This window comes from Meles meles, chromosome 1 (genome assembly GCF_922984935.1).
Source record: "Meles meles chromosome 1, mMelMel3.1 paternal haplotype, whole genome shotgun sequence".
NCBI lineage: Eukaryota > Metazoa > Chordata > Mammalia > Carnivora > Mustelidae > Meles > Meles meles.
Window position 1 is genome coordinate 8,653,256 of NC_060066.1, and position 21,779 is coordinate 8,675,034.

The 21,779-nt window shown below is 56.7% G+C and overlaps 1 protein-coding gene across 7 annotated transcripts in view; it reads left to right on the forward strand.

The window, feature by feature from the left end:
• Nucleotides 1–21,552, forward strand: part of ST3GAL1 (ST3 beta-galactoside alpha-2,3-sialyltransferase 1) — a 90,610-nt gene extending 69,058 nt beyond the window's left edge. For all 7 annotated transcript variants that reach the window (XM_046007795.1, XM_046007798.1, XM_046007802.1 and 4 more), the window contains 6 exons: nt 3,517–4,427; nt 12,042–12,238; nt 13,152–13,331; nt 14,565–14,610; nt 16,015–16,134; nt 17,245–21,552. In XM_046007795.1, the coding sequence (XP_045863751.1) occupies nt 4,116–4,427; nt 12,042–12,238; nt 13,152–13,331; nt 14,565–14,610; nt 16,015–16,134; nt 17,245–17,418 (1,029 nt within the window). In that variant the 5' untranslated portion in view covers nt 3,517–4,115 and the 3' untranslated portion in view covers nt 17,419–21,552. The remainder of the gene's footprint in view (nt 1–3,516; nt 4,428–12,041; nt 12,239–13,151; nt 13,332–14,564; nt 14,611–16,014; nt 16,135–17,244) is intronic.
• The last annotated feature ends 227 nt before the right edge of the window (nt 21,553–21,779 follow it).

Below are 21,779 nucleotides of genomic sequence, written 5' to 3' on the forward strand. Positions count from 1 at the left end.
AGGCTGCCTCAGTTACTAGAGCGCAGGGAAGTCATGCATTCCTCGTTTCTTCCCAGGGGCCGGGGGAGAAGGTGGAAGGGTGTTCTTGCTTTTCCACTGCAGCTTATTTCAAGGCTTTGGAAAACACTAATGGATACCAGCTCAGAAGCCTCTGATGGCCGGTGGGATCCGAGTGCATGCTCTGGTCTCGGAGATGCGGCTCCCAGCACGTGCTGAGTGGACAGGAGGGGGGTGTCCTGGTTTCCTTGCCTCTGCAGCCCAGCCTTGCCCTCTGTCTCTACTCTCATCCCACCCCAGAATCACCTTAGATCAGGAACCTGGCCCCTCATTCAGAATTGTATTTGGTACATGTGGTTCAACAACAGTCATTTATTTGAGTGACCTTGTCTCTGCCTTTGGCTTCAGGATTCAGAGTCAGCGAGAGCGACTGGGGCCGTGCTCGTTACTGAGACAGATGTAGTAAGACTGTGTTGCTCTTCTGCTCAGACCCTTACCTGGGTCCCTGGGTCACACAGACCAAACTTGATCTTGTGTAATGACTTCCACAACCCCATGTTCTCTGCCCCACCCCACACACACACCTGTTCTTCTTCTTCCCATTGATCGAGGGGTACCGTCCTCCTTTCTCCCGAAGGCACCAGGGCCCTGCAGATGCCTAGGAGGTTCCCAACGTAGAATCAATCTTTCATGATGTGTCCCAACCACCTGTACCAGAGGCTGACCCATCACAGGCCCCTAGAAAATAGGTAGTGAGTGAATCAGATGACTGGACAGACTTCGCCTGGTTGAAAGTCCAGAAAAGTGGACAGAACTAGTATTTTCTCATTTCTCAATTGAAGAAATGGTTCAGAGAGGGCAGGTAATTTTTTCATAGTCACACAGCAAATGGTGGTACAGCCTGATAATCAGAGACTTTTGACTCTTGGTCTGTGATTTTCTGCTTACATCTCTGCTCTGAATTGTTGGCCCTTGCCTTTCCCTTCATTCGTTTCTGGATTCCTTCATGCCCTCCGGATACCAGGTGACAGGGCCCCAACAATGAATGAGAGTGAGCTCCTATCCTCACCAGTCTCCCAGCCCAGGGAGGAGGCAGATAAGTAAACAGTACTGATGGAATGGAGCCACCACACTGTGGAGGCCAGGAGAAGACCCTACTCCTGCCAGGAGAGGGCAGGCCTTTCTCCAGGAGTCAACACCAGCTGATCCCTGAGGAATGAGAAAGAGCAGGCTGGGTTGGTTGGACTTTCTGCACTGCGGGGTCAACTTGGGCAGGAGCAGCTGTGACCTGTGGGTCAGTCACATTGCTTCAAGTTTTATATAAGCAGTCTGCTTTACGCAATAAAGGGGATTTATTATCTCATGTCATTAAAATGTTGAGGTGTAGGATGGGTTGCAGGTATGGCTAGATCAGGGAGTCAGCACCCCTTGTCTTGGCCCTGTTCAGCAGTCACCTCTTCCACATGAACTAATAAAATGGCTAGCACATATTATGTGTTGGCTAATTGAATTTAAATAAAAACAAATTACACAGTTAAAAAAATAATAATAATAAAAATAGAAAATGGCCATCACGATCCTGAATTTTATATGCAAAAATCAAACAGCCAGAGCAAAATGAAGTTTCTTCCCTCCCCACAAGTCAGGGGGTTTAGTGTGATTGGTTGACTTAGGACACATCTACAAGTCAGGGGGTTTAGTGTGATTGGTTGACTTAGGACACATACCCATCCCAGGACCCAGAGGGCTGGGAATCTTCTGCCAGCCACGTTCAGTCAGAGCCCAGCCTGGAAGATAAGCAGGTTAATCTCACTCCAATGACGGAGCTGCTGCTTGCTGGAGGAGCAGAGGGTGGCTGGAAGGGATGACTCTGGGCACGACTGGGTTATAAATATGAATCAGGTTGTCTTGAACAGTGATTGGAGAAGTAGGAGAATTGGAATGGCCTTGCCAACTGAGCTGAAGAGTTGAGTGAGTTCTAGCACACGTGAGCCTTGGATGTTTCCAGGAAGGCCTTTTGGATTTAACCTGATTTTTGAGCACCCCCCCTCTTTTCTACCAAAAGGTAATCAATAACCCTTCAAATGTTGCTTTCCTAGAACAAAAGACATCCTGCTCATTGACATTTATACATCGAGGATGGGGGTGAACGGACCAGACAGAGACTGGGTCGGGGGAAAGGGGACACATTCCAAGCAAAGACCAAAGTCATCACACTCAAGTGAAGAGATGTGACCAGCACAAAGGGCAGTGCATTCTAGGTACTCGTGTTAGGGACATCTGAGGAGTCCTTGTTTGTTCTCTTTGGTGGAAATGGACTCCCCCTTTATGTTTTCCAACTAAAGACCAGTAGAGAGAGAGAATGTTGCTCCCGGAGCAGACGATCTACCCTGCCCCATTCCTGGCACCTCGCCCCTCTATGCACATGGAATCAGAGGCCTGTGGAGCTGGGTTCAGGTCCTGATTCCTCCTTTCCCTGGGACATTGGACAAGTCATTTAATCTCGTTGAATCTCAGTTTATTCTGAGGACAAAATGGGGACCCCCCTCTCTGGCTGGCAGTATACTTTGAGGACTCCTGGAGGAAGGAGACACATGCCTGGCCCATCGTGTCTGGCTTTGAGTGAATCATCCGAGAACACTCATTCATGTGTGCATTGAAAAAGAAGAGGTGCGCCTGGGTGGCTCAGTGGGTTAAAGCCTCTGCCTTCAGCTCAGGTCGTGATCCCAGGGTCCTGGGATCGAGCCCCACATCGGGCTCTGTGCTCAGTGGGGAGCCTGCTTCCCTTCCTCTCTCTCTCTGCCTGCCTCTCTGCCTACCTGTGATCTCTGTCTGTCAAATAAATAAATAAAATCTTAAAAAGAAAAAAGAAAAGAAAAAGAAGAAGCTTAGCAAATGCCCAGTAGATCCCAGCAGTTCAGCCTTAGCATTTTACCTTATCTTTGTAACCACTGGTAAGTGGACGTGTCGTTTTCCCATTTTAGAGAAGAGGAGGCTGAGGGCCGGGCTGACTGACTAACTTTGCAACTTGAACCTAGGCCGGCTAAAGACCACTCTGTAGGACTGAGGCTAATAGGCAGAGCTTGAATGCCAAGGCGGGCGGAAGCCTACAATTCTTACTGAAATTCAGAATCTGAAAGAGAGTGAAGGAGGAAGGAGCATGTCCTTGGCAGGTACTCAGCAGTCTCTGTGTCCATTGCACTGTGCGTGCATCATTGACTCGTTGCACAGACTTTGATGGACTGCTTTAAATGGACCCGGTTCTGGTTGCCAGAAAGATGGCGGGGCGGCGCCTGTGTCCCATAGCAAACCTTGAAGAATGGGTGTTAACATCCCATCATACACATGCACACACCAAGACTCAAGAGGGTAAAGAAATGGTCCAGAACCACCCGCCCCGTTGCCTTGACTCCAGAGGAGAAGATCACGGGGTTCATCCCGGAGGAGGTGGGGAGACAGAAAGGTAATATAACAAAGTAATGGAATTTCATCCTGTTTTCTTCCTCCTTTTCTGTGCAGATGACAGACAAGCCTCAGTGCCTCCATCCGACGTGCTTCTGGATGGCCACATCTCTGGTGACAGCATGGGAAAGACCCTGTTCTAATTAAGCATCATCACCCATCACCCTTCCGGAGCACAGTGGCAAAGACGGCATCCCTCTGTCCCGCACTGTGACCCTTCCTCCGAGGTCCTCACCCTCAAGAGTCCTTGCACTGTCACCAAGATTAATTACCCCTCAACCCCTGTGGATGTGATAGGAGGTCATTTTACTAAGTTTGATTAAAGCTTTAAGAGACATTGTCGGCTGTTTCAGGACTGCTGACAAAGACGCCTACTTTTTTTCCAGAAAGGACAAATTATATGCAAGAAGCTGCAACCCCCTAGAGGGGACCACTTAGCCTCTGACTGTCACGGGGTGATGTCCCACACCCTGGGGTGGCCATCGCTGGGCAGGAGTGAAGTCGGCCCTCACAGGCCTGGAGGCCCCCCTGGGAATCCCTGCCTCATCTTGTGAGCGGGCCTCCATCTCTGGGACTTTCTTCCAAATTCCCCCTCGACCAGGCGTGATTTCCTCCAGCCCCGCCATCCCCGGGAGGCGTCAGTCCAGACAGCAGAAATGGTGACCGTGAGAAAGAGGACGCTCAAAGTGCTCACCTTCCTTGTCCTCTTCATCTTCCTCACCTCCTTCTTCCTGAACTACTCCCACACCGTGGTGACCACCACCTGGTTTCCCAAGCAGATGGTCGTAGAGCTCTCGGAGAACTTCAAGAAGTTCATGAAGTACACGCACAGGCCCTGCACCTGCGCCCGCTGCGTGGGCCAGGAAAGGGTGTCGGCCTGGTTCGACGAGAGGTTCAACCGGTCCATGCAGCCGCTGCTGACCACGCAGAACGCGCTCCTGGAGGAGGACACCTACAGCTGGTGGCTGGTGAGAGCCGGGCTGGGGGTGCGTCTGGGGCCCAGTGGGCCGCGGCCGTGGGCTGCACAGGGCGGGGTGGGGGGGGGGCGCGGCCAGGTACTTTGCAGGAATCGGGATGGAGGCATAGTTCGTTCGTGCGACAGCTGTTCATGGAAGACCCGCTCTGTGTAAATCAGAGCCGACCGTCTGTATGCGTTTCCCGTGTCTGCTGGAGCGGATGGCAGGCCACCAACTGGGTGACTTAAAACAGACACACCACGCCAGCTCTTCACCTGACCTCTCCTCTGGGTCTCTCTCCGCCTGTCTCGGAAGGACCACCTGTTCCTCCATTCAGGGCCCCCTAAATCTAGGATGATCCCATTTCGAGGTGTTTTAACTTAACGCGGTAAAGACCTGTTGCCACCAGGTCCCGTTCACGGGGAGATGGGGCTTGGACGTACCTGTGTGGAGACCACTGGTTCCCTGCGCTACAGACACCGAGATGCAGGAAAGAGACCAGGTCCTCATTCTCAGGGAACGGTGTCCTGGCTGAGGGAGACAGATGAGAAACCACGAAGATAGGCTCAGCTGGAAATGCCCTGAGGGAGGTCACATGAGGTTTGTGATAGAGCCTGGGGGCCCGGGGCCTCTGTAAATGGGGTCATCAGGGAAGGGCTCTGAGGAGGCAGGACTTGAGCTAAGACCCCGGAGGTAGAAGGCACTGGGCATAGAAGGATCCAGAAAATGTGCGGCAGGTCATGGCCGCAGCCAGCATAGAAACCTGGGGAGGCCTCCACGGGGGTCTGTTGGGGGAGCAGGGCCCCGGCAGTGGGCAGGCCCCACGGTAGGGTTTCTGGTTTGTTTTTTGTGCAACAGGAGGACGCTGTGGATCTGAGGGGGTCCCAGGATCTGATCGAGGGGTTTGAAAGGTTATTCCGGGGGTTGAACTCCAAAATGCAGTGAAGGGGGGTAAGAAAGAATTAATTCCTTGCCGATTTATTGGGCACTTACTATATGCCAAGCGTCCATATATTGAAATCGAAAAGACAGTCTTCCCTTTCCCGGGTTGCCAGGGTGGCTAGAGAGGAGGAGACAGCCAGCCACAGGCTGGGGTCCTAGGTGTTGCTTTGGAAGGGAAGAGGAGATCCGGAGGCCCAGAGCAGGGGTGCCAAACCCTACCTTAGGGCCGGGGCGGAAGCTGTCAGAGAAGGCTTCCCAGAAGAGACAGTGGTAGAGCTCCTCCTAAAGGACTCAGAGAGGTTGTCCTGGTGGGGAGCACAGGAAGGGCTCTCCAGGCCGAGGGACCAGTGTGCATCAGCCTGGCGATGTGAACAAGGTCATGTTAAGCAGTTAGAATTGTGTGTAGACTGAGAAAATCGGGGGTGGGGGGGCTTCCTGCAAGAGGCTGGCTTTCCCAGTCAGTGACTCTAAGCAATTCTCGCACATTGGGGAGCTTACCGTCTCTTGGAGCAGATGGGAAGAGTCTGCAGTGACTCAGAAGATGGGAGTCAGAATGCCCAGGCTCAGTCTTGGTTCGCTGAGCTGTGTTGAGCCCCTCAGTGTGCAGGTCCTGGGGTGGGTCCTGGGGAGGTGGCAGAGAGAACAGGCAGGGTCTTCACACCCTCGAAGATTCCGGTGTCTGCTATGGGAGGCAGCGGGCGAGGCTTGATGAAGATTAGGGCGGGATTTCCACCTCGCACTGGCGGCACGCGGGGTGGCACTGGCGGCACGCGGGGTGGCTACATCTTTGTTCCTGGGGCTGTCCCGCCCATCGTAAGATGTTTAGCAGCATCCCCGGTTTCTCCCCATGAGATGCTGGCGTCACCCACCCCCCGCTGTGAGCCCCAGAACCTCTCCAGATATTGCCTGCTGACTCTGGCAGGGGACAGGGGGTGCAGAATTGCCCCCATAACCACAGTGGGTGGGGAAGGGAAGTGAAAACTCAGAAAAGAAAGGTGACTTGCTCCAAACAGCACGTCCCATCCAGCCTTCCGTACCTGGAGGTACCGATGAGAAACTTCTAGAGTGGGTAGCCAGGATGACTTCATCTACTCCCCTCCCAAACGTCCTCAGGGAGGGCGGCTTCTAACACTCTCAGGCTGGCTTAGCCCGGGATGGATAAAAAAAGTATATATATTTAAAAAAATCAATTTCCTGCTATAATCTGTGTATCTCTGCAGAAACTGCTCTGTGCCTTCTAGACTTAGGAAGTGGGATGTGCCCTCACCGTTCCCGGCTTTTGCTCCCGACTTTCTCGGTCTTTTCAAGAGGGCTCTCGAGGAACCTCTTCATCTGGCTGAGTCCTCAGATGTAGGCTCTAACAGCCACGTCACGAACATTAGTTTGTAACACTTGTATTTATTCTTGCTGGCTGAATGGGCAAGTGATAATTAATTTGCTTCCCCCCCGCCCCAGCGCTTATCAAGGCTGAACATTTTTCCAAGTGACTGTGGGTATTTCATCAGCTTGTCTCCCACGTCCCAGCCCCAGCCCTCATCTGCAGCCCTTCTCTCCTGGAGCTCAGCCCCGGGGGCCGCTTGGAAGGGGTGTGTGGTGGGGATAGAGAGCCCTTGGGAACAGAAATCGATAGAAAGGAGCAGGGCTTTAAAGCTTCTGGGTTCCTAGACAACACAGAGACCACATGTCCTGAGTGTAGAGTCAGGATACCACGTCGGACAAGATCTCCTGTTCCCCAGCTGGAGACACAGAATATTTGAAATCAAAACCACCCTGGGAATTCCAAGACCCATCACAGTTCTGCCTGCAGGCCCCCCCAGGGAACCAGGACAATCTTGTGGACAGATCCAGACCCAGGACCCCAACCACAGAGCCCTTCCTTTCACACATTCGGAGCCCAGTGGGAGCCCACTGGGAGCCCCTCCGTAGGGCACTCGACTGGCAGAGAGCCAGCGGCAGGGGGCTGGTGCCACGGGGCCCAGGAGGCAAGCCCACACTCCCCCTAGACTCACTCTGCCCTAGACCTCTGGGACCCTGGGGTAGAGCAGATGACCAGAGTCCGTGTTCTCCTACTTAGACTGTGCGAGGGAGCCCCAGCCCAGTGAAGGAGGGATGCTTTCTTTGGGAAACAAGAGGATGCAGGGTCAGGGAGACAGGCCAGCTGAGCCAGGAGGAGTCTGAGGCCAGAATTGCAGGTCCGGAGCTCCCACCCCGCCTCTGAGCTTCAAGGTTGCCATCAATGCGCATCACAGTCCCGGTAGGCAAAGGAGACAGGGCAGGCGTAAGCTCTGGCAGGAGAAATCACACGGGGCCACCCCTGGGCTGGCCCCAACCTGCCCATGACCCTCTCCTCTCGCCTCTGCCCCAGTCATCAGGACAAGGGTCCCCTCTGCCACGGCCACATTTCCACACAGTTGGGCCCACCCGCTCCGTTTGCCCCGCCTTCTGCCCCGCCCACATCTTCCTGCCGCAAGCATGGTGCTCAGTGCACAAGAGACAGTAATACCCCCGTCTGCCGCCAGGTGCCGCTCTGTCCGGGCCCCAGGCCATGCTTCCAGGCACCGCCCCCAGCTTCACCGCACCCTGTGAGGACCCCTTACCTCCTTTTCCACTTGTCAGGCTTGCCTCACTGGTGAGGGGCACAGTCGGATCACGTTCCAGTTTAGAGACAAGCTCTGGAGTCAGGCCGGGGTAGTCAGGCTGTCTTGGGGCCTCTGGGCCATCCACTCCACCTCTCTGAACCTCAGTTTGCTCAGCTGTAAAATGGGTACCTCATACCACCTTGCTCATAGGACAGTTATGGGGAGTGAATGAGGAAATGCTTGTGAATTTCTCCGAGCGGGGCCTGGCATGGAAGACCACGGGGGCACCTGGGTGGCTCCATCAGTTCAGCGTCTGCCTTCCACGCAGGTCATGATCCCAGGGTCCTGGGTTCGAGCCCCACGTCAGGCTCCCTGCTCAGCCAGGGTCTGCTTCTCCCTTCCTCTTTGTGCTCTCTCTCTTTCTCTCGCGTGCTCACTCACTCTTGAATAAATACATAAAACCTTAAAAAAAAAAAAAAGAAGAAGAAGAACCACAGAACACAGGCTTCCACCTATGACGAGAGTTCATAGGCGATCACACGAGCCTGCTCTAACTTGCCCACCATGCGCGGCATCTAGAGCATGGAGGGGCTCGGCTGCGATGGGTCCAGTGGGTGTCAACCCTGGCGGAGGTCATGTGCTTGCTCAGCAGACTGAGTGTCTGTCTTTCCGTCCGTGCTTGCTGCTCCGACGCCCAGGGGGTCGGACAGACAAGCCCACGGCAGCCGAGGATTACACGATGCCTGTGGCGAGGGTCCTGCATGCCAAGCACATGCATAAGGCAGAGACCAGTATTTTGGGAGACTGTGGAGGCCTCCCAGGTCCTGCAGGGCGAGCTGGATGTGGAAGGAGGAGCAAAGTTCACTGGCAGAGCAGAAAGCCAGGACAGGGATGGGGGGAGGGTACGTCCTTCCAACACACTCAGGGGGTTGGGACAGGAGGTGCAGAAGGCCAGACATCATGCCTGGAGGCTTCCCTATAGTTCTTCCCCATCTGTGGCCTGAGTGTGAGTGTGCCAGGACGTGCCCCTCCCTGACTCCTGCCCGCTGAAGTGGACCCTGCCATGGAGATCGTGTCCCCAGCCCTCCCCACTTCCTCGCTGCGGTCGGTGCCCGCCCCACGCAGCTGCAGCCCTGACTCCAGCCTCTGCTTCCCGGCCCTGCCTGAAGTCACAGGGCGGCCTCCAGGAGCCCTGACCCCCAGCGGGCAGGCTCTTGCTTCCAAGAAGGATACTTGGAAGCTCCTGTGGAGGAGTGAGACGGGGAGGTTGTCTTCGAACTTCTCAGCATTCCCTCCTGTGGGCGAGTTAGCAGCCTAGTGGGGGAATTCCCTAGAGGGAAATTGGAGTATCCCTTCCCAAGGAAGACGGGCACAGGGACACAGATGAGCACTGAGGGCCCTGCCCCATCTGACCCAGCGGGCAGGTGCACGAGTTAGGATTCGCCTGCAGAAGTTTCCCACCCAAGCTCTGGCCGGTTCCTCTGCGGACGCGTGGGTGCATGTGCCCGATGGACTGGCCCTTCTCCCCTCTGGGCCTCAGTCTCCACTCCTGACAGGAAAGCACTCCAGCAGATCCGAAGTCGCTGACGCGATGTAGCCGGCCGCGAGATTCCAGTTGACGGCGGGGCCCGGCATTCAAGACCCTCACATCCCAGCATGAGGAAGGAAGTCCGCAGTGATTCTCTTGCTGTGCAGTTCCAAGGACTTTAACCCGCCCCCGTGCTTGGTGATGCACTTGTCCAGTCCCATGACATCTTCCTTCCAGCGAAGCGTGGGCAGCGTGCCCGGGCCAGTGACAGTCTGAGCAGGAATCAGATAACGTTGTTTGGTGCGATTACTTTTTTAACTTCTGCCAAGTAATCCTTGCTTTCCACTTGTGGTAGGGATGGGAGATTTCCTTTTCAAAATGAACTTTTTTTTTTTTTTTTTTTTTTTTTTTTTTTTTCTGAAATGAGCCATTAAAAGTGAGTAAGACAGCCATAGCTGGGTCAGACACCGCAGTGCTGTGCTCCCCAAGTCCCATCTCCTGGGGAGATGCAGACCACGAGGACGTGCCTGCAAGACAGTGTGGCCAGGCTCCTCCGCCTGCACCAGCAGCATCACCGGGGAGTACGTTGGAAGTGCGGGATCCAGGGTTCAGCCCAGCCCCACTGAGTCAGGCCCTTTGAATTAGCAAGATCCTGGGTGGCTGCCCATCCCGGAGCTTGGAGCTGCCCCAGGAGATCGTATTGCAAGGAGGTGTTTAATCTGGGGATTGTTCTGTTTTATTGTGTTGAAATGTACATGACGTAATGTTTACCATTGTGACCGTTTGTACGTGTACAGCTCAGTGGCACTGAGGATGTTCCCACCGTTGTACAACCAACCCCACCGTCCAGAGCCAGCGTTTCTTCCGTTGTGCCCACAAACCCTGCCCCTGTTCAACGCAAACTCCCCTCCCCTCTCTCCCGAGCTAACTGCCTTTCTACCTTCCATCCTATGCATTTGGCTCCCCTAGGGGACCTCATATGGTGGAATCCTACCATATTTGCCCTCCTGTGTCTGGCTTAAGTCAGTAAGCGTGTTTCCAAGGCCCAGAGCTTCCTTTTTTTTTTTTTTTTTTCTTTTTTGAGATTTTATTTATTTGTGAGAAAGAGGAATCACAAGCAGAGGGAGGGGCAGAGGCAGAGGCAGAGGGAGAAGCACAGACTCCCCACGGAGTCAACTCACGAGCTGAATTCCCTTCTTGTTCCTGACTGCACGACGTGCCACACCTATTTCATCCGGTCGCCGGCCAGTGGACACGTGGGTCGTTTTCCAGCTTCCGGCTCCTGTGCATAACGCTGCTGCGAACCTGGGTGTGCAGGGCTCTGTGCGGGACCCTGCTTTCAGTCCTTTCGAGTGTAGACTTGGGAGTGGAAACCGAGGCTTCCGTGGTCATTCCGTGTGGGTTCTCCACGGTGGCCACACCATTTTCCATGCCCACCAGCAATGCCCGAGTGTGCCCCTTTCTCCGCATCCTCTCCAACTCTTGTTATCGCGCTTTCTCTCGTTTATTATACCCTCCCGGGGGTGTGGCGAGTGGTCCAGATCTTGTTGCTTACAGCTCTCCCGCGGCGTCTCTGAGGAGACGCTGAAGGTTTTCACTAGAGTGTGCCCCTCCTTTGGAGATCCGATTCCTTCCATCTCGGGGGGGGGGGGGGGGGCTGCATGCCTGTATGCCCCCATGGACTGTGCCACGAATCTCCTGGACAATGGCCACAGCGAGCTGTAGCCTCTCTTCTTTCCCAGCCACTACCCTGGGGCTGGGGACTGGGGCAGGGAGAGGCTGGTGGGACTCACCCCACAGCCCCCTCTCCTGCCCAACACACCCCCGCTGCAGCCCCTGCAGCCCCAGGGACTGGGCTTTCTGAAGGTCAGGGTTCCAGTGGTCTGAGACGGGGGCAGTATTGTGGGAGAGACTTTTAAGTGGGTTTCTGAAAGTCTGGGTTCAAATCCTGGTTTGGATGTGGGACACATGGTTCAACCAGTCTGCGCCCCACAGTGTCCTTCTCGTCTGCTGTTCAGATGGGCTGCGGTGTGCCCTGAGGTTGGTCACAGGGTCAGAGGTGACACTGCTCAGGAAAGGTGTCCCGGTTTTACCGTGAGTGAGGGAGTCAGAAACCTGGGGCTCCGTCGCAGAGGATGCAGACAATGTGCTAGACAGATGTCGGAAGCCATGATGCATTCGGCAAAGGGCTGGTGTTTTGGTCTTGCTGGAGCCCAGTGGTCCCCAGGCAGTGCGCAGGAGGATGAAAGGAGCCAAGGCTGGGGAGGTGACCTTGGAGGGTCACCTGACCCTTCTCCTCTCACCTGGTGTCATTGCCTAAGTGGCCAGTGGATTCGCAGGCACGTAGCCAGTGCTCAGAAAGCATTTGCAGAACGAGGGAGTGATCTCTTTCCCATCCCCTTGAGTGGCTCCCGGGCTTCCGGTGGGTCTCCAGGTGCCAAGCAGAAAGGAAGTACCAGGGAGGGGCCCCTTGAGCGCAAGTGGGGGACTTGGGGCCCAGCATGGGGGCGGCTGAATGGCCCCAGCCAGAGGCAGCACAGACGGGCTGACTTTTCTCCTTCTGTCCTCGGCCCCCAGAAGCTCCAGCGGGAGAAGCAGCCCAATAACTTGAATGATACCATCAGGGAGCTGTTCCAGGTCGTGCCCGGGAACGTGGACCCCCTGCTGGAGAAGAGGTCGGTGAGCTGCCGGCGCTGTGCCGTGGTGGGCAACTCCGGCAACCTGAGGGAATCGTGGTATGGGCCTCAGATCGACAGCCACGACTTTGTGCTCAGGTGAGTGCCCGGCCCCTCGGAGCCACTAGAGACACCTCAGCTCAGGACCAGGAGGTCAGGACCCCCGTGCCAGCATCCCCAGACTTCCCCACAGACCCCAGCACCTCCCACTGCTTCCTGTGGTCCTCAGTTTCCCCAGTGGTGCATCGTAGGAAGGAGGTGGACCTGCCATGCCTCTCTGGACCCAGCTGGGAAATCCTACAAGGCAGGAAGCCAGCGGGCCAGGAGGTCGGCCCATAGGGGCCTGGAGAGAGGGCAAGATTTCTATGAAGACTGGTTTAATCTCTAAAATTCGGCCCCCTTTCAGAATCTAGGCCACAATAAAACTATGTGCTTTTCACATAAATATGTTTCCCTGTCACCAAATACAATATATCCTCCCGGAAGATGTGTATCCTGGGTTTCTTTTAATCTTCACCCCACTGTTCCCTCGGCACTGGGGCTGTCCTTCCCCAGGCACCTTCTAGAATAGTCTCCTGTTCCTGTACTCTCTTCATTTATGTGCTCAGACCATGAACCTGGCTTCTCGGAGCCTCGGTGAACCTGGCATGCACCCTTGGGTTCCGGGTCAGACAGACCCGCGATCACGCCTGCCACCTGCTAGCTCTGTGTCCTGGGACAAATTCTTGGCATTCCGGTTTCTTCCATCACGGAATAGGCGCACAAGATACCTCCCGGGCGTGGTTGTCCTTAAGGTGCAACACGGCGCCTTCCTGGGTCGGAAGGGTGCCTTGTGCACGGTAGGTCAGCAACCGTGGTAACGGTCAGGCTCGCTGGAGATCCTGGAAGAGACAGAGAGAGCAAAAGCTTTCTAGCTGCCTCTTCATCATCTCTGTTTGGCAGCTGAGGGAGCGGAGCCCCGAAGCAGCGCCCGTGCGATGCGATGCGTGTCCCTCTTTCCCTTCTCCCCCAGGATGAACAAGGCCCCCACGGTGGGCTTTGAGATGGACGTTGGGAGCAAGACCACGCACCATCTGGTGTACCCCGAGAGCTTCAGGGAGCTGGCGGAGAATGTCAGCATGGTCCTGGTCCCCTTCAAGACCACCGACCTGGAGTGGGTGGTCAGTGCTACCACCACAGGCACCATCTCTCAGTGAGTCCCGGGGCGGGGGACGGGAGTGGGGGAGGGTTTGGAGTGAAGGCCATTGTCCCCCGCCCATGAGCCCTCAGTTCCCCCACCATGCTGTTCCCACACCAGAACGCCCCCCGCATCACAAGACTTGCTTCTGCAATGCACCAGCCTGCCGGCCCCTGGCCCCCACCCGGCCTGCAGGAGCTCCTGGTCCCTTCCCTCCCTGCGCTCCAAACACCCATGGGTTCCCACGATCCCCCTGATCACGACTCCGGGACAGGCCTCCAAGGCTTACTGGAAACTCCTTGGGAGGAGGGGCCCCGCTGGAAAGGACTCCCCACACGTGAGAGTTCTGTTCTGCCCCCTTCCTGTCTCTGCCTTGTACCCTGAGGGGGACAGCGCCCCCTCTTTTGAGGCTATAAGAGTAGCCATGGATGGCAGTGGGGGCAGCCTGGGAGGCAGCGGCGTGCCAGCCTGTCCTGGGGCTCATACCCGAGTGGCTTTTTCGTCCCAGGCAGTGCCCTGCACCCTGGGCTCTGGTTGTCTCCTCGAATTCCCACACTGCTCATTCCTTCGCCTCCCTTCTCCCAGGGGGACACAGAGGCCTGCCTCAGCACGCAGCCCTACCTGAGAGCCAGGCTCGAATCTGGGTCGTATTCCTATTTCCCTATCCTTCCTGGAAAGAAGGGGCTTTGCTGTCCAAAGGGCCAGAAGCCTCCCGGTCTGAGGCCCGGCCAGCAAGCCTGATGGATTGGGGTGCGGGAAGCTGGGGGCTGCCCTCTCAGGAAGGCAGTGAGGGAAGTGGGCTTGGGCAGGGGAGAGGGGGCCAGGCCTGCGCTCAGCTGCTCTCTCCTCCCACCCCAGGATCAAGAGCAGGAATTGCCCCCATTAGATGTGACTTAAGGCCAGGTGGCTGGGCGTTTGCACCTTCTTCTTGGGGCACATGTAACCTCGCAGGTGGAAAGGGGCCCTTGTAGGGCTCATCATGCAGTGCCGCAGCCCTGAGCCGTGCTCCTTCAGGCTCCTTCAGGCTTGCTTGGAGCAAGTCCCCTGGTCTCAACTTCTGTCGGGGGAAGCAGCATTTTAAAAAATTTTCTCGAGTTAGCCACGAGCGCCCTCTGGTGTCCATAATGGGCCACTGCTACAGGAGAAGGTGGTGTCCCTATCGCCCTGTCCAGGATCCATCCCCCCAGAGGCATGCAGGCAGCCCGGGCCCCTGGCCACATTGACCGCCCGCTCTTTCTCCCCCTGCAGCACTTACGTTCCTGTCCCTGCAAAGATCAAAGTGAAAAAGAATAAGGTAAGTCGAGGCTCAGGCCCTTGTCCTCTGAGCTGAGGCTCAGTTTGATGGTGGAGAGCCCCATCTCCCGTCTGCCGGCACCTGGCTGCCAAGAGCTCCCGGGACCCATGGACTGGTGGATGCTGGAGCCCCTAGGCAGCTTCCCTGCTCCACGGACGGATCCTGGGACAGTTTCTCCATGGGGGACCCCGGCCCAGCAGCCTCACTAGGATACGGCCCTAGCCTCAGACACTCGGGTCCGCCCCAGACCTGCTGTGTCAGAAACTCTGCAGGGAGGGGGTGGCCCAGCCACCTGGGCTTCCGCCGGCCCCCCAGGGATGCGGGTGCCCGCGGCCTCCCAGTACACACCGGTACTGTACGTGCGGTGTGCCCTTCTCAAAGCCAGACCTCAGCTCTCGGCCCCCAACCCCATCTTCCCCAGTGGTGCCCCCGGGATGGGGCTGGCCAGTTCCTGGGCAAAGAGCAGAAGGGGGAAAGAAGGGAAGTGTCTACCACACTGTTCTTGGCACACCCTGTGTGCTTTTCACCTAGAGAGATCAGGGTCAGAGAGGCCAAATGACTGCCTCGGGAACACACAGCTCGTTCGTGGTGTGTCTGGAGTTGGAGCACTCCCTGCCCTTCACACTGCGGTGCACAGCCCTGGGGAGAAGCCACGTGGGAATTCCCTGGACAGAGGGGAGAGCCTCCCAGATGCCCGTGGCTGAAGGCCAGGCTGAGATGAACAGTTCAGCAGAGCCCTCACGGACCTCTGCTCCAGTCTATTCCTAGGGTCCAGCACTGGGTTTTCTGGACACACGTGCACACCGTCTACTGCCTGAGAAGTCTCCTTCCCTGTCCTCCTGGCAGCGGTGGGGGTGGGGAGGTGGTGTTAGGGGCTGGTCTGACAGCAGACCCCTCCCGACTCGGCCAGCCTGACTGTGTGATGCTGGGCGCCTCGCTTAGCCTCTCTGAGCTCAGTTTCCTCATACATAAGGTCATGTTATGGCGTGGAGACCGTTCAGTCCCATCACTGGCAGAATGGGTGTCCCTGTGCCTGTGTTTCCTGCTGGGTGACAGGGGTGTCTCCATCCCTACCTCGTACTGTTCCCTGGAACCTTCCTGGCCTGACTGGAATGTTACCCGGACGTCTCCTCCTCAGCGAGGCTTCTCCCTTCTGGGGCTTTACTGTGTCGCTGCTTAATTTCTCTGTGTCTCACAGTTGTGGCTTAGCATCCCGGGCCCCGTGATTAGGCTACTGCCCGTCCTTCCCACTACATGGCCCACTACAAGGCCCAGAGTCTGGGGTTGCTCATCCTGGGCACTGCTCCGTCCCCTAAGGTCACAACAGCCGCGGGGTGGGGGGTGGTCTCACAGGCGCTCAGGGATCCTCCGCAGCAGCTCACGAAGGGCTGTGTCCTCCTGCAGATCCTGATCTATCACCCGGCCTTCATCAAGTACGTCTTCGACAGCTGGCTGCAGGGCCACGGGCGGTACCCATCCACGGGTATCCTGTCCGTCATCTTCTCGCTGCACATCTGCGATGAGGTACGGCCCCCCTCGGCCCCGTGCCCCACCCAGCCACCCATGAGGGCTTCCTGCCTCATTTCCGAGAGAGCGTCCGTGAGAGCCTCTGCCATCGGGCTGACCTCCATCCCCGCCCCGGGTCCCCGACACAGCTCTTGTTCCAGAAGCTCCGATGCCGATCTCCACACTGGAGCGTGCCGTGAATCTTCAGAGTGGGTTGCACGGGGTAGCGGTGTTCTCTGGGCACGTTCTCTGGGCGGAAGCTCAGACATGGGGGCAGAATCACAGGGCAGAGCGTACCCTGGAGGCCCTCGAATATTCCTTCCTGCGTCTTCGCTTATCTCCCGAGACCAGTTCAAATGGCACCTGCTCTCACAGATGCCTGGATTCCTTGGCCTCGGGAGCCCTGAGGTTCGCCTCACCCCTCCCTGGTGCTCATGGTCAGTCAGAGCTCCAAGGTCTGACACCTGACTCCTGCATCCCTTGTTGCCCCAGCAACCCCCAGGTGGCCGCAGTGAAGGTCTGCTGAGCTCTGATGTACTTTGCACAGAGCGGGGCACAGAGGAAGTGCTCAGTAAATGCTTGTCACATACTGGAAATCCCCACCCCCACCCACTGGCCAGGGAGGGCCCCCTGGACCACGTGGAAATTAGCCTCAGGGAAGAAGATCAGCACCTACCACCTGCCTCAATGGGGTCATTCCTCTTGTCCCCATTTTCCAGATGAGGGAAATGAGGCTCTGAGCAGGGGTTTGGCAGTTTCAGGCTCTACCAGCAGGTGGGGCAGAGCTGGGAGCCTTGCTCTCACCACCACCACCCTGCGGACCCCTTCCTGCTCTCCTCCCCCCTCCCCCCACCTCCTGGAGCCCTGAGGTGGAGGTCCCCCTGCCCCAGCTCCCTCAGGGCCTCCCATTGTGCCTTCTGGCATCACACTTGACTTTCACAGAACTTGCTTTTACTTCACAAAGCCCCTGGCAGGTCCAGTAAGGACCTGGAAGCGTGTATGGGGAGAGGGTTATGTGATTCTTCCGATGCTGTGTTTGCAGATTTGGGGGTTCCCTGCAGGCACCCCTTCTTAGAGGTGCCACCTGTCTCCTGCTGTCTGCTTCTGACCCGTGCTTTGCCCCCGCAGGTGGACTTGTATGGCTTCGGGGCAGACAGTAAGGGGAACTGGCATCACTACTGGGAGAACAACCCATCGGCGGGGGCTTTTCGCAAGACCGGGGTGCACGATGGAGACTTCGAGTCCAACGTGACGGCCACCTTGGCGTCCATCAATAAAATCCGGATATTTAAGGGGAGATGATGCTGCCGAGAAACCCCAGAACCCGCCTCTCCGTGGCCAGCCCCAACCTCACGCTGGGGCCGTTCTGTCCAGGGGGCGTTGAGGGCCATTCTCGGAGGTGTGTTCCAGGGCCCCTCATGGCCTCTTGCACCCCCAGCATTTGGCAGCATCTGCAGAGCGAGTCTCAGGACTGGTCCTTGATGGGGGAACCCCCCCTCCCAGGGCTGTCCTGGAGCTGGCGGAAGGTGGGGAGACGTGGGGGAGGTCCAGTCTCCAAACGCTCAAGTCATTTTGGTTTCTGGGGGTGGGGGGGGGCAGACACCAAAGACTCCGTGCTCCCAAGTGAAGGACAGTTTCCCAGGGAGGATGGGCAGTGACTTTCCTCTGCCCAGGGTCCGGGGCTGAGTCGCAGATTCTAATTCTCTCTGGGATCTTTCCGAGTGAGGAGGACCTCGGGACAGAGCCCCATCGGACCACATGGACCCTGGGGGCAAGACGGCGCCTTTCTTTGCACGCTGCCTGCCCCCTCCCTCACTTGGCGCGACCACCCCACCTGTGCTGTCTTCCCCAAGCTCGTTTCTGGTGGCCGGGAGGGGCTGGCCAGCCCGAAGGTCTTCGTGGCCAAGGGCCGCAGACTCCGCAGAGGACTTCTTCCCAAGCGGACATCTCCTGCAGGGATCGATCTTGGTTGCGAGCGTCATGGCTGACTGCAGATCTGACCACTTCCATGTGCCTTTGTGTTTGGGGGAGAAATGTGCGCATTGGCTGAAATGAGGCAAAAGCCTTGATTCGGGAACTGGGGGACCCCCGGCCTCATAGCGCCCCCCCCCCCCCCCCGCTCCAGAGCTGGGGACATCTTTTCTAGTTTCCTGGGGTGGTGCCGGATCTGGAACGAAGTTAGGATGACACTCAACGCTGTCCAGAGGGACATCCGCCATAGGAGGCCATTCTTATGTTCACCGATGGTTGGACTCGGTGCCCGTGACCTTCCGAGGCCACGCCCAGACCCTCCACCAGCCAGCACTTTCCCCTGGAGCCCACGCTCTGGGCCAAGTCCCTCCTGGCCACCTGCACAGTGTCCCAGGGGTGGCAGGGCCATCCTAGGAACGTGACCCTCAGAGCGGGAGAAGACATACCTCACCCTCTCACCCCTGTGCTGCTCTGGTTCATCCTCATCAGCCTACCTGATTATTTATTGATTCATTTTTTTCCCTTTTTTTTTTTTGGTAATTCAGCTGACATTGTGTGCACTTTGGGGCTCTGTGGCTGGTCCTGATGTTTTAATTAAGCTTGCTCTTGCTTCAGCTGGCAGCCGGGGCACTGGGAGCTTAAATCAAGTCTCATGGGAATCCTCAGCCTTGGGGTGGGGGGCATCTAGGGCTTGGGGGGTTGCCACTGGGCAGATCCCAGGGTTCCGGGTTGGTAGGTTCATGGAGGCTCTGTACCTCCTTCCCTTCAGCTCCGCCTTCTTTCTCTGTCCTTGTGGACTGGGTTCAGTCTCAGGCGAAGAATCTCCAAACTGCAGCGGGACTCCCTTGGGGCCAGGTGGGGAGTGGGTCCACCTGCCAGAGGACGGTGATGGTTGGCTCCCGTTACTGATGTTGAATTGGAGAAAGCACTTTTCTTGTCGAGACCTTTTCCTACCAGGCTGCTGTGACTTTGAGGGCGCATGACAGTGTCCCCGGGGAGAAGGAAGCAGGCCCATCTCAGGAGCCACGGGGCCCATCTCCTGAGCTCTTTGCCATACTCTGGCGAGCTCTGTTCTCCCGGCTTCAGTCTGTCCTTCTGTAAACAGGGAGGGAGGCATCTGGGAGCTCAGGGGCCACAGAGGGTGTCAGGCAGTTCACAGGTGCCCCAAGCCTGTAAGTAGGAGCCTTTTCCTGGGCAGAGGTTCTGTAGGTTTCGCTAGATTCTCAAAGACGCAGAACGCAGGCAGTGGTTTACAAAAAACAAAGTCACAGCGAGCCAACAAACAAAAACCTGTTCCAGCTTGAAAATCCTCCAAAATGTAAGACTCTGTTGACCGATCAAGGCTCCTACGTAATGATGAGGTCATCGTTCTGAGCATAAGTCCCCAAAGACTAAAGCAGGTGTCTGCTGGTTGGCTGATTCATCCCTTGAGAAAAGTGTCCCCTGAGACAGGGAGCAGAAAGGACTCCTAAGCCCCTCCCCGAGTCCTGGGAGCTGAGTTCACTCAGAGACGACACTTTCAGAGCATGCCCTCTGCCTCTGGGCTGGCAGAGTCAGAACGGGTCCCCAGAGCGAGAAGGGGTCTGGCTTGGCTGCCTAGTCCTGGCCGTCTCTCCCTCCATCCCACTGGGCCGTTCAAGAGGTTGAGAGGCCTTCCCGGCTTCCCATTTCACAGAGGAGAAAAGCAAGGCCCAGAGAAGGATTGTGACTTGCAAAAGTGAACCAGTTGTGACGGAGAGCACACGTCAAACACTTGGAGCAGAAATAGAACATCATTGCTCTCTGTTTGAAGCATCCCAGGGTGGCCTTTCCCTGCTGGGTTCCAGCCAGCATCTCTGAGAACGGTGACCTGGTGGAGGTTTCTGGTAGCTCAGCCTCTCACCGCTGGACTCCTCCTGAGGCTGCTGGTGGCGGTGGCCCCAGCGAGCTCTGGTGTCTGCCCTTTCCCGCCATCCCTCCCGTTGGGGAGACAACCTTGCCCCCCCCCCCCGCCCCAGCACACACCTCTTTGTGGTCCTTGGCTTAGCCGGGGGCAGGGTCTTCCCCGAAGAGCGCCCATCATCATGGCCGGGACTGAAGGCGTGGGTGGGCTTAAGACCGCTGGTGTCCTCACCGGGGGTCTGAGAATCCAGCCAGAGAATTTCCCACGGAGCATTTGGTGTGAGGTCCCCAGGGGAGGCTCTCGAGGGCCCACCGCAGCTCCCAGCCCAGGGCTCTCCATCTGCTCCTCAGGTCCAGGGCTCCCTGGAGACCAGTCCCGGGCTCCAGGCAGAGAGTAAAGGTGTCCCTGCCTAAGGTTGGTGTGAGCCTGAGGCCAGAAAGACTGGGGCCAAGGAGGAGGAGAGATCTCAGCACCCTCCCCAACCCCCGTGGGGCCAGGAGACTGATTTTTCTCCAGCTGGAGTCATCTTTGCAAAATCAGCGCCTGGGTCCACATCCCCACTCCCATCCCCACACCCCGCACCATCCCCCCCACACCCATCTACCTGCTAGGGCAGAGAGCAGGGAGGGTTTGTAGTGTCTGGCTTCCAGAGCCATAGGGAAGACAAGAAAGTTCTGAAAGTGATGCTTTTCCGGGCATGTGCTTAGTGGGAGAAGCCAGATGGAAGAAAATAGCACTGAAAATGGGGAAGCCAGACAAGAAGGTGGGGAAGGTGATCCTTGCAAGTTAGAACTTGTCAGAAGGACGGGGCCTCTGGGTCCCAGGATGCAGTGGAGTCACAGAGAATATTAGAACCATGATGTTTGCTTTGAACAATTCTCTTTGAGGCAGCCTGAACACAAAAATGGAAAAACAGAAAAGAACTCACCGTCTGTCCACTTTCTCCAGGGAAGCGCAAGCCAAAGATGGCTGGCCGAGGGCCATCGGGGATGAGCCGCTGCCCTTGCCCCTCTGGAGAGCTCAGGGTCATTGCCATGTCCATCATGGACCTCTGGTTGGAAGCAAACGTGCCCATGGGCCACCAGCTGGTCATCCTCTCCTGTGGTCTGGGCTGACGGGTTTCAAGAGAGAGTCCGCTTTCACCGGCCCTGGTGTTGAACTTGACCCCGCTGCTCGCTTCTCTCAAAAGGACAGGACTGCCTTCTGTGCCCTCCTGCGGGTGGCCCTGAGCCAGACACCAGCTTCCCCCTGGGTCCGTATCAGGAGGGGCCACCCTGGGGGACAGACATGGCTGCCCACCGGCGCCTGGCCCTCACCAGATTCACCTCAAAGCCAAAGTTTCCTGAGCACTTTCTGTTCTTTGCAATCATGTTTGGTTCATTGTTGGTGTTTTTAAGAAATTTACTTTCTTTTCCCTCTTCCCTCACTCCTGTGTCTGTGTGGTAGCTGAACGCCAATTGGGGTGCATTTTGAAGGAAGGTAGCAAGAGTCGGCCTGCCCCAGCCTCTGCTCTGTTTTATTTATTGTGGAATATTTCCAATGATCCAAATCAGAGTGAATTAAAACAAAGCTATTTTATCATTCGGGGATGGTCGTTGTCTTTCTGCAAGGGCCGTGCCTTCCTCCTTCCCCTCACAGCTTCCAGTGGGCTTACTCTCAGTCCTAAAAAAGGCCCCCAATGGCTCACCTGCTGGGGGGCGACCTCGGTTAGTGTCCGCCCTGACCACGGGCCCAGAGGTTCAGAGCATGAGCCTCTCAGATGCCGCAGTGCCTCTTGCGGCTGTGTGACTGTGATGGGTCCCCAAACCTC